General features: G+C 38.0%; 1 protein-coding gene across 1 annotated transcript in view; it reads right to left on the bottom strand.

Moving 5' to 3' along the window:
- Positions 1–1,063: 1,063 nt before the first annotated feature.
- The window catches only part of SOHLH2 (spermatogenesis and oogenesis specific basic helix-loop-helix 2), a 46,303-nt gene continuing 32,217 nt past the window's right edge, over positions 1,064–15,149 (bottom strand). The window contains exons 7-11 of the mRNA XM_010383109.2: positions 7,669–7,816; positions 7,422–7,513; positions 6,633–6,751; positions 3,378–3,634; positions 1,064–1,903 (exon numbers count right to left, since the gene is read on the bottom strand). Coding sequence (XP_010381411.2) covers positions 1,883–1,903; positions 3,378–3,634; positions 6,633–6,751; positions 7,422–7,513; positions 7,669–7,816 — 637 coding nt within the window. The 3' untranslated portion in view covers positions 1,064–1,882. The remainder of the gene's footprint in view (positions 1,904–3,377; positions 3,635–6,632; positions 6,752–7,421; positions 7,514–7,668; positions 7,817–15,149) is intronic.

Here is a 15,149-nt window from a genome sequence, read left to right as displayed (position 1 = left end):
ATTTAAATACCTCAAATGCAACATGTCCCCATATAAAATTGTCATGTTCTAGTGCCGTGACTCCAAGTGTTCTTCTCCTTGCATTGTCTCAGTGAACATCAATACTGTCTCGCTAGCTGCTGAAGCCAGAAGCCTGGGTGGCATCCTTAATTATTTGCCCTTTTTCACAGCCCCTGTATCAGATCATCTACTATCTTTCACTCATTCTGCTGCTACCAGCATGAAACCTACAAGCTATCACCTTTTCTAGGCAAGCTCTTTGCATCTTCTTCATTGTGAAAATAACACTGCAACTGTCTGTCTCATAACCAGCCAACTTGATTTTACAAGGAACATCCTGCTCTTTTTCTACAAGGTGAAACCCAACTAACCTTTCTTCCTTGGCTAAGAGTTGAGCTCACTTGGAAGAGAATAATTCATTAAAAATGAAATTCTCGTATTAGAAATGAATTTGGACACTTGCATGAAGTCCAGGATCATGGGACCCAGCCTCAAAAAGCAGAGAGCTCTAACGATCGATCTGGTAGCCTCCTCTTTATGCTGAAAGGAAAAGGGGACTGAGAGAGCAGCAAGTAGAGAGATGGCTCTAGGGGTCACACTTTTTAGGTCCTCTGTTGAAGAATTCCCAGTCACAGGCTTCTCTCATAGCCTACATGGAGATATAAAGAAACCCTGGTACAAAGCAAAAGTGCCAGCAACGATTAAGACCAGCTGGGAACATAGGCAGCAGTCCCAGTGTCCAAAATACCTCAACAGGTTCTCTTCTAATGTCAAAGCAACTATTTCTAAACGAAAGAGAATGAAGAATCAAGCACCTGTTTTTAATAAGAAGAATAAAACCTTAGTTGGAAACTTCTTGTTCCTTTATAAAGTATGTCAGACATCTACAGATTCCATCATTTTGGTGTCCTCAAACAAAAGCTGTACAGTTTGACATGAGAATTAGGCTATGCCTACAGTAATTTTTAAGTGTCTCAAAACTCTAGGAAATTAAATTCCCTACATAGTACTACTAAAAGAGAGAACAGATATTTATTAAACGAAACAAAAATGGATTACAATGTTCAGGGTGAAAACTGAGTATTTTATTTAATAATAAAATGTACGTATAAGAACAATTCAGTGAAATATAAAACAAACCTTTTTTCCCCCTTAGTTTCAACTGTCCTTTCTAATACCCATAGGGAGGAAGAGATGAAAAACAAAAGACCTGCTAGTCTGTAACTAAAGGTCCAGAAAGAAATATTTACCTATTAGCCATCGTTTCACTCAACGGATTGTGAAATGCAAAAGCACACATCAATTTATTCATTAGTAGTCAAGTAGGGAGGTAAACCCCTTTCAGCATCTCTCTGCGTATCTTAGTTTGGATGGTGAATGAAGAAGGAAACTCTCTAAAATGTCAAATAAGGAAAAGATACCACCTAGAAATGAGTGACAGTAATTCACAGGGATATTAAAAATAAGAATCAAGTTGCAATATCTGTACTTAGTGACATGAGGTATCAACACACCTTCCCAATCTTATCATTTTATCGTGTCTACATGGATCTTCCTTATAGCATGCTTTTTTCACAAATTGTGGAATATTTTTTGAGAAGAAAGAGTGTAGGTCACTGAGGCCATTTGTTCTCGTGGCTCTCTGGCTGGCGGGGATCCAAGTGTGTATGAAGATGAGTGACAGTGTGCGGCCAGCTTTTTCGCTGCTGGTCTTTCTATCTGCAGAAGCTTTGAGTGCATTTATCAGAAGCCAAACCATGCCAACTCTTTTGATATTAGGTCTTTGGGTGGAGCTTTCAAAATCATTCTTTGTTCCACTTTTCCTAGATTGTCAAACTGCGCCCAGTAGGTGGTTGAGAGTGTGAATTTCAAACATGTGCTTTTAATATGCCCAAAACTGTTGCTGCAACGAAGGGGGAAAAATCCACATTAATTGAATCCTCGCCCATTCTTACTCATAATGTCATGATTATATTTTCTATATCATAAAACAATCTGAAATGATTGGCAAAACTATGTGAAATCCTCAGGTGAATAAGCTTACAGGTTTTAAAATATGTATTCTTATTAAAAGGAATTATTTTCTCACAACAATTCAACAAAACCCACACAGAGTAAATATAGGTCAACAATTAAAAAATAATAATATTGTAATCTTTTCTTTCATTTACCCTAGCCTTCCTATTGGAGTACTAATGATCATTAGCAACATTATGATATCTGTAGACACTACATATTTTAACATTTCTTCGCAATTCTCTTTAGAATATTTTTCTTACAAATATCTTTTGGAAGGTCACTATTATTCCCATTTTATAGATGTCATATGGAGATTATAACAGTATCTACCTTCAAAGGATCACTTCAGGGATTCTCATAAGATCATGCACATTAAGTACATAGAGTAGTTGGCACTATTATTGAGTGCTCAAAACATGTTGGCTACTGTTAATATGCAAAAGTATTAGCAACTATATTAAAATTAACAGAAGTCCATTTTAAGTAGGCCAATCTCGTTTGAGTCTTCCTCTAGCACTAGACAGCTCTTCCAAACAGTGCAGGTATGACTGTTTCACATGCTGGTCCATCTGCCAGGACTGCTCTTGTCTCCTCACTTCCGATTCCCCACCCCTCTACCTGGCTAATTCTTAGCAGCTAGAGATTGGCATAGATGGCATTTCTCCAGGGGCGAGCAGTCACTAACCTCGCGCACATCTAGCTGATATATACAGTGGGGCACTCCTCCTACTCGCTTCAACCATATTGTAATTTCTGCTTCTTTGTCTGCATCCTCTTAACACTAAAGCTGCATGAGGGCAGGGATCGTGTCTACCTTTGTATACTACATTCTTAGCACAATGACAAGCTCAGTGTCAGAATATAGTGTGTGCTCAGTAAATATCTGCTGTATGAAGACACCTGGTATCTGAAACCAGCCTGGCTGGCGAATGAAAGAAAGCTTTTTGATGAGATGTGAGTGATGCTGCCCACCTGAGATAAGCAGCAGTTAGTGATGGGACCAGCTGAGGATGAGGGTGGTAAAGTGGGATATGCCACTGTGGAAGCTCTGAGTAGAAGCAGGGGGGCAGAGGGGAATCAGTGCTAGGGGAGATCAGATTCCACCTGTCACTGTCAAACTAGCACAGTCCCATCCTGCTTCAGTGGTTCTGGATATTGAGACACCAGCCCTGCAGCATGGGGAGCGAGAGCACGGGTTGACTGCATCTCCTTTTCACCCATCAGGTTAGAGAGACTCAGAATCAAGTCCTTAGGTCCCAGTCTTCCAACCAGAGTCGCAACAACAAAATACAGGTCAGGGGTTTCTCCTGGCTGGAGTGAAAGGGTCCAATCTGATCCATGGACCCCTGAAAACTTACCAGACAGTTGGGATGTGTAGTGCACGTCTGGCCCAACCCAGAAGTACAGTGCTGAGGGAGAAGCTTTGAGACCGGGGACACGGCTGAAGGTAAATGAATTGAAATGTTCTGATTTGTTACGGCAGTTGCATCGTAGGAAGGGGTGACTTTAGAACAATATCTGACAGTATGCAAGGAATTCAGAGAGAGCGCTGCACTGGGAATGTGAGTTTTATATGGATCACCAATAGCATTCTCTGAGGTGGAGCCTGACGGAACTTTAACGAGAAAGAAAACAAATATGGGTCAGTATCCACAATTCTGTAATTTGGAACGACTGTTATTTGACATAAACTGCCCGCTATTTCATTTCCTCGCATTACAAATCTGTACTACCGCTACACCCGAATGCTGATGGAAAAACAAAGTGAACTTTCTAATTGTGACATTTAGTGCAAAACACACACTATAAATTAGTGTTCATGTGTCATTAAAAGACAGATTTTAGAGAAGCGGAAGATCCCTGTGCCTTTTGATGTATGTGAATGTGCATGTCAATCAAAACTGACTCTCTCTGAAGCAAGGAAGAAGGCTGGAAAGAACAACTCCATTGAGCAGAATGGTTAATATCATTATACAGCTATATTCTACATGGTAACTAGAAGAAAAAATTCAATATATAATATTAACAATGTAACCTCAAATAATACCATGAATATTTATTTTCTAGTGGACATTAATAATATTGAAAGGAAGGTAATATAATGGTACGTCTACTTTAAATACAAATGTATCTGAAATGTTTGTGAAAAAATAAGCAATTATATACAGAGATTTATGAAAAAGAACAGAAAAAGGCAAGCTGACAAGGTTAAAACATGTCTGTGTTACAGATCGGGCTCAGCACAGAAACCTTGAGACCTCGGGTGGTCATTTAACTTCTCCAGCCTTCAATTTCCTGAGGCGGGTAGTGAAAGTGAAATTTGGAAGACTTAACTGATTGAACTCCTCCGATCCTCTTTCCAAAACAACTTGGCAACATGCATTAAGAGCTATACATACATTCACGTTCTCTGTTCTCTAACTCACCCATCACACTCTTCCAGGAACCCATTATACTCTTCCAGGAATCCAGTCCAAGGAAAAGTCCAAAATACAGAAAACCTCATATATGGGAAAATATTTCCTATCACATGACATAAAAAAATCACTCTCCCCCCAAACTGCAAATGCTAAATGTAGCGATTGGAAAATGGCTAAGAAAATGACTCTAAAAATCACTTGATAAATGATTAAAACCATTAAAATGGTGATGAGTGATGCATAACAACAAATATACGTATGTATGACACAAAGTTAAGTAAAAAAATTCAGGAAACAAAATGGATGTCCAATGATTACTACCATAGAAGAATATACCTGGAAGAAGACTTGAAGGAAATACAACAGAAAATGAACACAGTGATGATCTTAGCCAGGTTAGTAAAGGATCGGCACTGGTTTTCAAATGCAAAAATGTATTTACATCAAATAAAAATGGGAGTTTTGACTCCTTAACCTTCAAGGCCTCCCAGGGTTTGAACATGCCACAGGTCTATGGTCCTAGCATATCTCTGGCTTCCCAAGATCAGTCTCCTTAGGGGAGGTAGTGCCTTGAAAGGCTGGGGCATAGAAAGGCCTGAACTCGCTGCCACAAAATGTTTCAGAATGTGTGCAGGACATAAATAGCATTGTATGTACAAAAAAATAACATTGACAGGCATATGCCTGTGGCCTGACCTCTATCTGATTTAATCTAGGCTGATTTAATCATTCCATATCACATTCAGCCACCGCTACTTTAAGTAGATTAACCACGGCTTATGGCAACGTTTTTTCTTTTTTCCTCTTATCCTCTCTTCTCTAAGTCAGGAGAAAAGTCTACATTGACTAAATTAACACCCTGAAGCTTCTTTGGTGATATGAAGAATGAGAGCTGGGTTCTATTTGGGGGCCCCTTCTCTTTTGACTTTAGATACCATCCTGAGTACCCTTCATTTGTTCCCATGGCTTCCGCCACATCCCCATCCACATCCCCATCTATGCATGGTGCCTCTACTACAGCACTTACAAGACTGTGTGAGCCATATTTTCTTTTGTGACCCTTTCCACCACTAAGTTGTGAGCTTCATAAGAACAAGAACTGCCTTTCATTCATCTCTGTGTCCCCATCTTTGAGGCAGGGACATTTAGGCTGAGAACTAGGGATGGACTTGGTGTTGCCCAGGGCAGGTGAAGGAGGAAGGACATTCCTGGTACAAGGGAGGTACTTGGTGAGAGCAGACCCTGTTGGAGGAAGTCAGAAGTGTCATCTAGGACTGAGAGGCTGAGGAGACAGGCAGTCCTGACATCTAGCGTCTAACATTTAGGTCAAGAGGTCCATACCTTCCTGGTTTCTAGAGGGAGAGTAACTTCACCTTCGGGAATGCTAAAAGTCACAAACTGCTAGCTGTGTTCTTTTCCTCTATTTTTTTCCATCTTGTTATTTCAAGTACATGGGCATGTCTAGGCTTATATAGCACATATAACAAACATGACTCCCAGTGGGAAAGCATTTGTTCCACAATGAATATTCATATAATGAGATTTCTTGAGCCCCTCCTGTGTGTTGGTCATTGTTCTAGGTACTAGAAATACAGCAATGTATCAAACCGGCCAAAAAATTCCCTGCCTTCATGGAGGTGACATTCTAATGGAAGAAGATAGGCAACAAACAAAACACATGAGTAAAGAATAGCAGGAGGCAGTGAGTGCTATCAAGACAAATACAGCAGAGAAAGTGGATGAGGAGTGCCTTGCGTCATGTTTATGGTAGGGAGGAATGTGCAGTTTTATCCGGGTGGCTGAGAAGACCTCTTTGAGAGGTGACATGCAAGCAAAGGCATGAAGGAAGCAAATCAATATGTTAAATGCTCAGGATACAGTCAGTCCTGAAATAATATGAACACTTCACCTCCCCTGAGATTCTATTTATATTATAAACAAAGTCACCAGTGTGCTTATCATCTATCAACAAAACGAGCTTTCTGGTAATTACAGTCAATTTTGAGCCCAGTTTCTGACATAACACTATTTAAATACCTGTAGCCACCTTGTGTACCTGAGGCTGACAACACCAGAAGGACTCGTCAGCTCTCCTGGATTCCCTGGTTATGGTGGTGAATGCACAGGAGCCGGGGGGTTTGCAGGGCAGTGCAGGTCCCCCTGTAAGTGGCACAGATGTTCGGTGAAGCTCACCTCTCACAGCTTCATCCAAGGAGCCCTCTGCGTCAGGGGCGGAGCACCCATTCCAGCACGTATTAGTCAGGAACCGGAGCCCTCTCTCAGGGGAGTAAGTGCTCGTCACACTATTTTCCCTTGAAAGGACAGAAAAAATTCTTTGCATATTTTTCAAGGAAAACAATGTGAACATTGCTGAGTTCAACTGCCCTTTTATCATTCAAGTTCTAAAAACACTGATAAAGCCTCAACTATGGATTATTTACATATGAACAAAGACACAAGACCCACAATGATTCCTGAGGATGTGCAGGAATGATGTGTTTTTCTCCACACTTTCTCTCTGTTTACATATTCTCATCAACCTACAGAAGGAACTAATCATTTGGGAAGTCACATTTGGCACTAGTGACGTGCTTTAAGCACCACTAGTTGAACCAGGGCTGGACAGCTCCAGGGCCCGAGACCTCTCCGGGATAGAGGAACACCAGAAGCCATCGCGTCCCTGCTGGACTGCCACCATCCCTACACTCACAAGGGAGAAAGCCCCAATTTTAAGAACCTCAGAAATAACAAAAGGAGAAGCAAGGGTGAGTCACATGATGAAAAAACCATGGACCTGAGAATATTACCTGTGTTTATCACTGCAACGAAATGATACACATCGGCAATTAGAGAATTTCACTGACCCTTAATAAGCCCCTGCGCTTTCACTGTGGATGGGATCAGTTTTTGTCTACGTGTTTAGCATCAACATGGGAGGAAAAGAGCTAACAGACTTCAGATTTGCAAGAGCCCTTATTATACCGCTGTGCCATGACGGTGCCTGGGACAGACAGCTGGATGTTTGTTTGCTGTTTCTTACAAAACCTCCTGTTGCTCTGAAGTGCTTCTGTAATCTAAAAAATACAGAAATATATTTAGGTAGATACTGACATTTCTACATACAAACAAAGACACATACTTCCCAATGATAAAATATTCAAAGAAGTAAAATTGTAGTATTAAAGCATTGTCTATAAGGGTAAAATTCAAAGCTCTGGGAGTCAAATACCTGGGCCATAATGGCTGGAGAGATTTTCTCCCGGATATATTTCACATAATCAACTGTTGCCTCAAGAACTGAAGCCGCGTCATTCTTTCTCCCCTTTACGTACGGCAAGAGCGTACGCAGCTGCTCGCAGCAATATTTGATTCTTTCTCTGGACACAGAATTGCCATACATAAAGAATAATTAGTCTCATTTTCTTCCTTGTACCCAAAGACAAACAACCCTTCCTCCTGGGTATGTTTGTAAAAGAACGACCCCCTCCCTACGCAGTCTCCATTTCAGAGAAAGGCTGTGTCCCTACAAGCCAGCAGCCCTCACAGCCCCTGAAATCCCAGCTTCCTGGGGTACCCACACATACCACTGCACAAAGAACCACTGCCCAAGTGCACTGTGTGTGCTGACGGCAGCCCCAGCTCTCTCACCTCAGGCCTGCTGCAGAGCGCTGGATGCCCAGTCACTGAGGAAAGCACCCTTCCCACCCCCTGCTGCCTACGGAAACGTGCAGACCACTCTTCCCTTCCAGCAGAGAATTGTATACGATATAAAAATCCTTTTGCGATTCACACTAGAAGCCTAGAAGGCAAAGAGCAGTCAGGACCTTCATGTCACTGGGACCTAGACCACATTTCCAACAGCAGATCAGCTAGCATCTTGTATCACATGACTTCATGGCCTGAGCAAAAAGAAAACCAGAAGGCTGCTTCCTTTACATGAGGTAGGTACAGACAGAATGAGTACACCAAGATGCAGGTATCAGAAAGAAACTAACCTGTCTTTCACAGCTCTGAAGGGGGATAGGAAATGTAGATTTAACTGACTTAAGCCTTTGGTGGTTTCATTTATCCATGTGTTCATTTAATAAACATTTTTAAGCCCCTGTTTTGTGCTGAATACAACCTTGACATCTACAGGGTTGAATGGTGGCTTTGCTATTACTAACTGGAACCTTAGGCAAGTTACTAAACCTCTGTAAACACCAGAATGGCAGAGAAATTAAATTTTAAAACCTAGTTTGACATATGGCCAATGAGTAACTCAAATGGTGTTCTCACTGAGCTCTGAGGAACTCTGGGGTGTCTGCGCAGGCGTCTTAGGAACTATTCTGGGAAGGGAAGGCTGGAAGAGTCAACAATTTGACGATGTGTCTGAAGGGCTTTGAAACTTTTCACACCCTTTGACATGATACTTCCACTTACAAGGATCCATCCTAAGGAGTGAATCTGAAACACAGAGCACAGTGTGTATACACAGAAACCCATCAGAGCAATATATTAGAAAAATATGGAAAACAATACTTAATATAAGAGGATGCCTTAAGTAAGCTACAGTACATTAGTTCAGTAGAATGTCACCTGGCAGTGGAAGTGATATGTTATAAAGTTTATTGGGGAAAAGTAGGACACAGAACGGCATATAAAATATAATCCTAGCCACTAAACAAAGGAAAAACGAAGCCTAGGAAAAAAGACTGAAGGCAAAAACATCCAGTACAGTTATTTCTGGATGGCTGGACAATGGATCCTTTTTATTCCCTTCATTTTCTATATTTTCCAAATATTTTTGCCAGGCATATGTCACATTCATAATTGAAACTATGAAAATGCTATTAAAATTTTTCCAACATTAGAAAAATGTTCAAACATAGAGAAAATTTGAAAGAATTATACAGTGAACACCTATACACTCACCACTTAAGAGTCTACAGTTAACATTTACTGTACAGGTTGAGTATCCCTCCACATAACGCCTGGGTAAGTGTTTAAGATTTCAGACTTTTTTTGGATTTTGGAATATTTGCATATATGTAATAAGATAGCTTGGGGATGGGATCCAAGGTTTAAGACAAAACTGATTTATGTTTTATAACATATATATAGCCTGAAGGTAACTTTATACAATATTTGTATCTGAAACAAAGTTTATATACACTGAACCATCAGAAAGAAAAGGTGTCACTATCTCATGTCAGTGCTGCAAAAGTTTGATTTTGGAGCATTTCAGATTTCAGCTTTTCAGATTAGAGATGGTCAGCCAGTATCTGCTTTATTATGTATGTGTCATCCCACTGTTCATACATCAACATATTTACATATATTAAAGCAAGGTAAGTTGTAGACATAAGCATATCACACTCCTAAATGTATCAGTAGCTAGAGCTCAAACATAAAACAAAAATGCACAATGAGTCCCATTCTATGAGTTTGGACAAATACATAACAATTGTATGTATTTGAAATACATATGTAATGAAAATCCTAATCACACATGAAAATCCATTATCACAACCCCAGGAAGTCCCTTATGTTTCTTCCCAGTCAATACCATCCCCTAACCCCATAAAGCAACTACGATTCTGATATTTTTTTTCATACCACATCCCTTTTGCCTGTCTTCAAATAGCATACAAATAAAATCTTACAGCATGTATTCTTTGTAAAGCTTCTTTCACTCAGTTTTAATGTTTCTGGAATTTATCAGTGGGGCTAACCGTATCAGCAGTTTGTTCCTCCTCACTGAGCAACAGTATTCCATAGTATGTAAATATACCACAGCTTACTTATTCATTCTCTTATTGATGAATACTTGAGCTATTACTAGTTTTGGGTTATTACAAATAAGGCTACTAGAACATTCTAGATGTCTTTTTGTGACTGCATGGTTTTATTTCTCTTGGGTAATATGTAGGAATAGAAATGATGGGCCATTTTATACATTTATAAAAGCTGGCAGAATTTCTACCACACCAAAGTAGTACCATTTTACACTTCCACCATCAGTGTATCAGACCTCTTGTTCCAAATCTTTGATGGTATTTAATATTGTCAGTTTTCATTTTAGCATTTTGGCCTATCCATTACCCTTTAATCTGCATTTCCCTGACAGCTAATGATGTTGAGCACTTTTTCCTGTGCCTTTTGGGCACTTGTATAGCTTCCTTTGTGAAGTGTCTGTGCAGACATTTTACCTACATTTTAATTGAATTGCAGGTCTTTTTATTTTTTAGTTGTATTAGTTCTTTGGAATATCTTGGATACCAGGATTTGTCAGATATCTGTTTGGCAAATATTTCCTCCCAGTCTGCAGCTTTCGTATTTATTTTCTTAAAACTTTTTGATAGCAAAAGTTTTAAATTTTGATAAATCCAATTTATTTACTCTCTCTCTGTCATGGTTATTGCTTTCTATGTCCTGTCTAAAGAACATCTGTACTCTCAGCTCATGAAGACATTCTCCTATTTTCTTGTAGAACTGTAATGTCCAATACAGTAGTCAATAGACGTGAGACTATTTAAATATAATAAATATAAATTAATATTACATATATTAAAAATTCATTTCCTAAGTTGCAATAGTCACATTTCGAATACTCAATAACCACATGTTGCTAGTGGCTACTGTATTAGATGATGAAGATATAATTTTTAACATAGCAGAAGATTCTACTGAATAGTGTCATATAGTGTCATCCTAGAAGTTCTATAATTTTAGCTTTATAGTACCGCTCTGACTATGTTCCATCTTGAATTAAATTTATTATATAGTGTGAGGTAAGGGGTCAAGGTTGATTCTCTTTCCAGACAGATATCTAGTTGTTCCAGCATCATTTATTAAAAAGACTTTTCTGTCCCAAAATATTTGCTTTGGTGCTTTTGTTGAAAATCAGATGACTATAAATATATGGATTCAGTGCTGGGCTATTGTGTTCCATTGATCTATCTGTTAACTTTTACGCCAGTTACCTACTGGTGATTGTAGCTTTATGGTAAGTCTTGAAGTCAAGATAGTTTAAGTTATTCTACTTTACTGTAATTTTGCAAAATTGCTTTGGATATTCTAAGTCCTTTTCATACATTGTAAAATCTTCTTGTCAACTTTTATGGAAAAAAACTTTCTGGGATTATGATTTGGATTCAAATAATGTTTCAATTTGGTGAGAACTGACATCTTAACAATAGTGAGTCTTTCATCATTATGGTATAATGCACGACTTAGTTTTTAACTTTTCATAGTAACATTTTGAATGATCAATGTACAGATCATTTGGGATTTTTTTTTTTTTGCATATTTTTTCCTAAGTATCCTAAAGCTATTTTATTCTACTTTAAATGTCATATTTATATTTTCACTTTATAATTATTTGCTGTTAATATATAAAATACCATTGGTTTTTGTACCTTATCTTCTGCAACCCTGTCATAGTCATTCTTTGGTTTTAGTAACTGTTTTGTAAATGATTTAGGACTTTGACTTTATACCCAATCATGCCATCTACATACAGTAAGCCAGTTTTCCTTCTTCCTTTCTAATGTGTATGTCTATTTCTTTATCTTGCCTAATTGCAGTGGCTAGGATTATTTATTTGATGAGGAACAGAAATGGTAAGAACAGGCACCCTTAGTTTGTTCCTGATCTTTTTAAGGAACAGTCAACATGTTATCACTAAGTAGAATGTTAGTTATAAGTTTTTTATAGATGCCTTTTAACAAATTGAGGAAGTTGTCTTCCACATCTATTTGCTGAAAGATTTTTTTAAATGATAATGGTATATTGAACATTGTCAAATATTTTTTCAGAATTTGTTAATCACATGGTTTTTCTCCTTTATTCTGTTAATGTGGTAAATTTCATTGGTTGATTTTTTTATGTTTTGTTTGTGAGACAGTGTCTCACTCTGTCGCCCAGGCTGGAGTACAGTGGCACCATCTCAGCTCACCGCAACCTCTGCCTACTGGGTTCAAGTGATTCTCATGCCTCAGCCTCAAGAGTAGCTGAGATTACAGTGTGGGCCACCAAACCTGGTAATTTTTTAATTTTTTAGTAGAGACGAGGTTTTGCCATGTTGGCCTGGCTGGTCTTGAACTCCTGGCCTCAAGTGATCCACCTGCCTTGGCCTCCCCAAATGCTGGAATTACAGGTATGAGCCACCATACCCAGCCCCATTGTTTGACTTCTGAATGTCACACCAGTCTTGCTTTTCTAGGATAAACCTGATGTGGTCATATTATATCTTTATATATTTCTTGATTCAATTTGCTAAAATTACGTTAAGTGTTTTTGTTTTTGAGTTCATGAGGGATACTGTTCTGTAATTTTCTCTACAAATAATATCTTTGTCAGGCTTAGGGTTATGTCGTTCCCATGAAAGGGGTTAGGAAGTATTCCCTCCTCCCATTTCTGTAAGAACATGTTTAAGATGGGTATTACTTCTTTAAATGCTTGCTGAAATTCACTGGTAAAACCACTGGAGTGTTTTCTCTTTGATAAGGTTTTGATAACAAGTTCAATTTTGTTAAATATAGGGCTATTCTGGCTTTCTGCTTCATCTGGTATCAGTTTTGATAAACTGTGATTTTCAAGAATTTATCCATTATATCTAAGTTGTTGAATTTACTGGCCTAAAATTGTTCAAAGTATACTCTTTTGTATTTAAATATTTAGAGTAGCTATCGTGATCATCCCTCTTTCATTCATGATTGTGATATATTGTGTCTGTCTCTCTCCCAGCCTCCTCCCCCTTCACCATCCCACTTATTTGGGTTTACTTTGTTTTACTTTGGCTTGCTTCCTAAGATGGAACCTTATATTACTGATGTTTAGGCCTTTTGCCTTATCTAATATAAGCATTTAAAGTCACAGTGTTTTCACTAAACTTTGTTGTAGTTTATTTAAAAACTTTGATATATTGCATTCTCTTTTTTTAAATTGGAAGTTCCATGATACATGTGCAGTACATGCAGGTTTGTTACATAGCTAAAAGTGTGCCATGGTGGTTTGCTGATATATGCTGTTTGCAATAGATACACTTTGAAATATTTTCTAATTTTTCTTGTGATTTTTTTTGTTTTACCCATGGATTACTTGGAAGTTTTTTTTTTTTTTTTTTTTTAATTTCCATTCAAGATTCCCCTTTAAATCTTATTCTTACTGATTTCTAATTTAATTTCCTTGTGGTCAGGGAACACATCTTTTTAATTCAACTCTTTTGAATGTATTGAGGTTTCTTACATCACCCCCCGTATACAGTCTATTTAAGTGACTGTACCATGTGCCACTGAGAAAGAGTCTTCTGCTGCAGCTGTTGGGAGTGTTGCTCTATAAATATTCATGAGATCGAGGTGGTGAGCAGTGTTCACATCTTCTAGAGCTTACTGATTTTTTGGTGTCCAGTTGTATAAATTGCTGAGAGAGAAGTGTTAAGTCTCCAGCAATCATTTTTAAATTATCTATTTGCCCATTTAATTCTGTAAATTTCTGATCCAAATATTTTGAAGTTCTTATCACATGCTATTTGTGATTTTAATATCATTCTGAGAAGCTGACGCTTCTATCATTATAAATTGCCCCTCTTTACCTCAGGTAATACTGTCTTCAAGTCTACTTTATTTAGTATTAAAACAGCCTATTTGATTTTCTTATACTTCCTGTTTCCACAATGGATATATCTCTATTAATTTATTTTCTTATATTTAAAGCTTCTCTGTTACAGACAGTGGATAGCTAGGTATTGGGTTTTGTTTGTTTTGATCTATTCTGAAAACTTCCGCCTATCAGTTGGATATGGCTGGATAAAGGTCTACCATACCTTTTCTCCCTCTGTAGTCTCTTTTGCTTTTTTATTATTCTGTTCCTCCTTTCCTTCCTTCTTTTTAAAAGATTTTTAAAATTCCAATTTTAATTTACCTTTTGGCTTCATAGCAATGCATTTTGCCCATCTCTTTAGGGTTGCTCTAGGGATTACAATATATATCTGAAGTTTTCATAGTCTAGAATAAATACTTTATGACATCATATAAAATGTATAACTGCAGAAGTTATGCAAGTGCATTTATCCCACTCATTCTTCATGTGATAGTCAAATGTACTATAGCTACATATATTATAAACCCCATAATACATTGCTATAATCTTTGCTTATAACAGTTTTAAGTATTCTAAATAGTTTAAAATGAAAAATGTTTGTTTTTGCTTAGACATTTATCATTTCTGGTGCTATGTAGTCCTTCCAGTGATTCTAGTTTCCATTTGGTATTATTTCCCTTCAGCCTGAAGAATTTCCTTCAGCTTTCTTACCCTGCAGGTCCACTGGTGTCAAAATATCTAAGTTGTCTTTTATCTGAAAATGTCTTTATCTTACATGAAGATAAAGGGAAATAATATCTGATGGAAGTAGGATTTGCACAAACAAGTGAAGAGTCTAAGACAGGATAAATATGGTGGCATACATTAAAGGGTAGTTTTCTAACTTATTAATGTTTTAAAAACCAATAGTATATTTATTTGACAGGCCCAGAGCAGCTGTATACTGCTAAGATTTCTGCTACAGAGGTAAGAAAAAAGTGTCCTTGTACTTTATGTCCCTTTGATGGTGGCAGCCAAGATTGAGTGCAGAAATGAGGAGCAAAAGATGGTAATACAGGGAAATTCATGGGGATAGAATTTCTGCAACTCAGACAAAACCTTGTATACAGTGAAGAGCCTGTTCTA

Source organism: Rhinopithecus roxellana, chromosome 18 (assembly GCF_007565055.1).
Source record: "Rhinopithecus roxellana isolate Shanxi Qingling chromosome 18, ASM756505v1, whole genome shotgun sequence".
In the NCBI taxonomy this organism is placed as follows: Eukaryota; Metazoa; Chordata; class Mammalia; order Primates; family Cercopithecidae; genus Rhinopithecus; species Rhinopithecus roxellana.
This window is presented reverse-complemented; position numbering and strand designations above follow the sequence as displayed.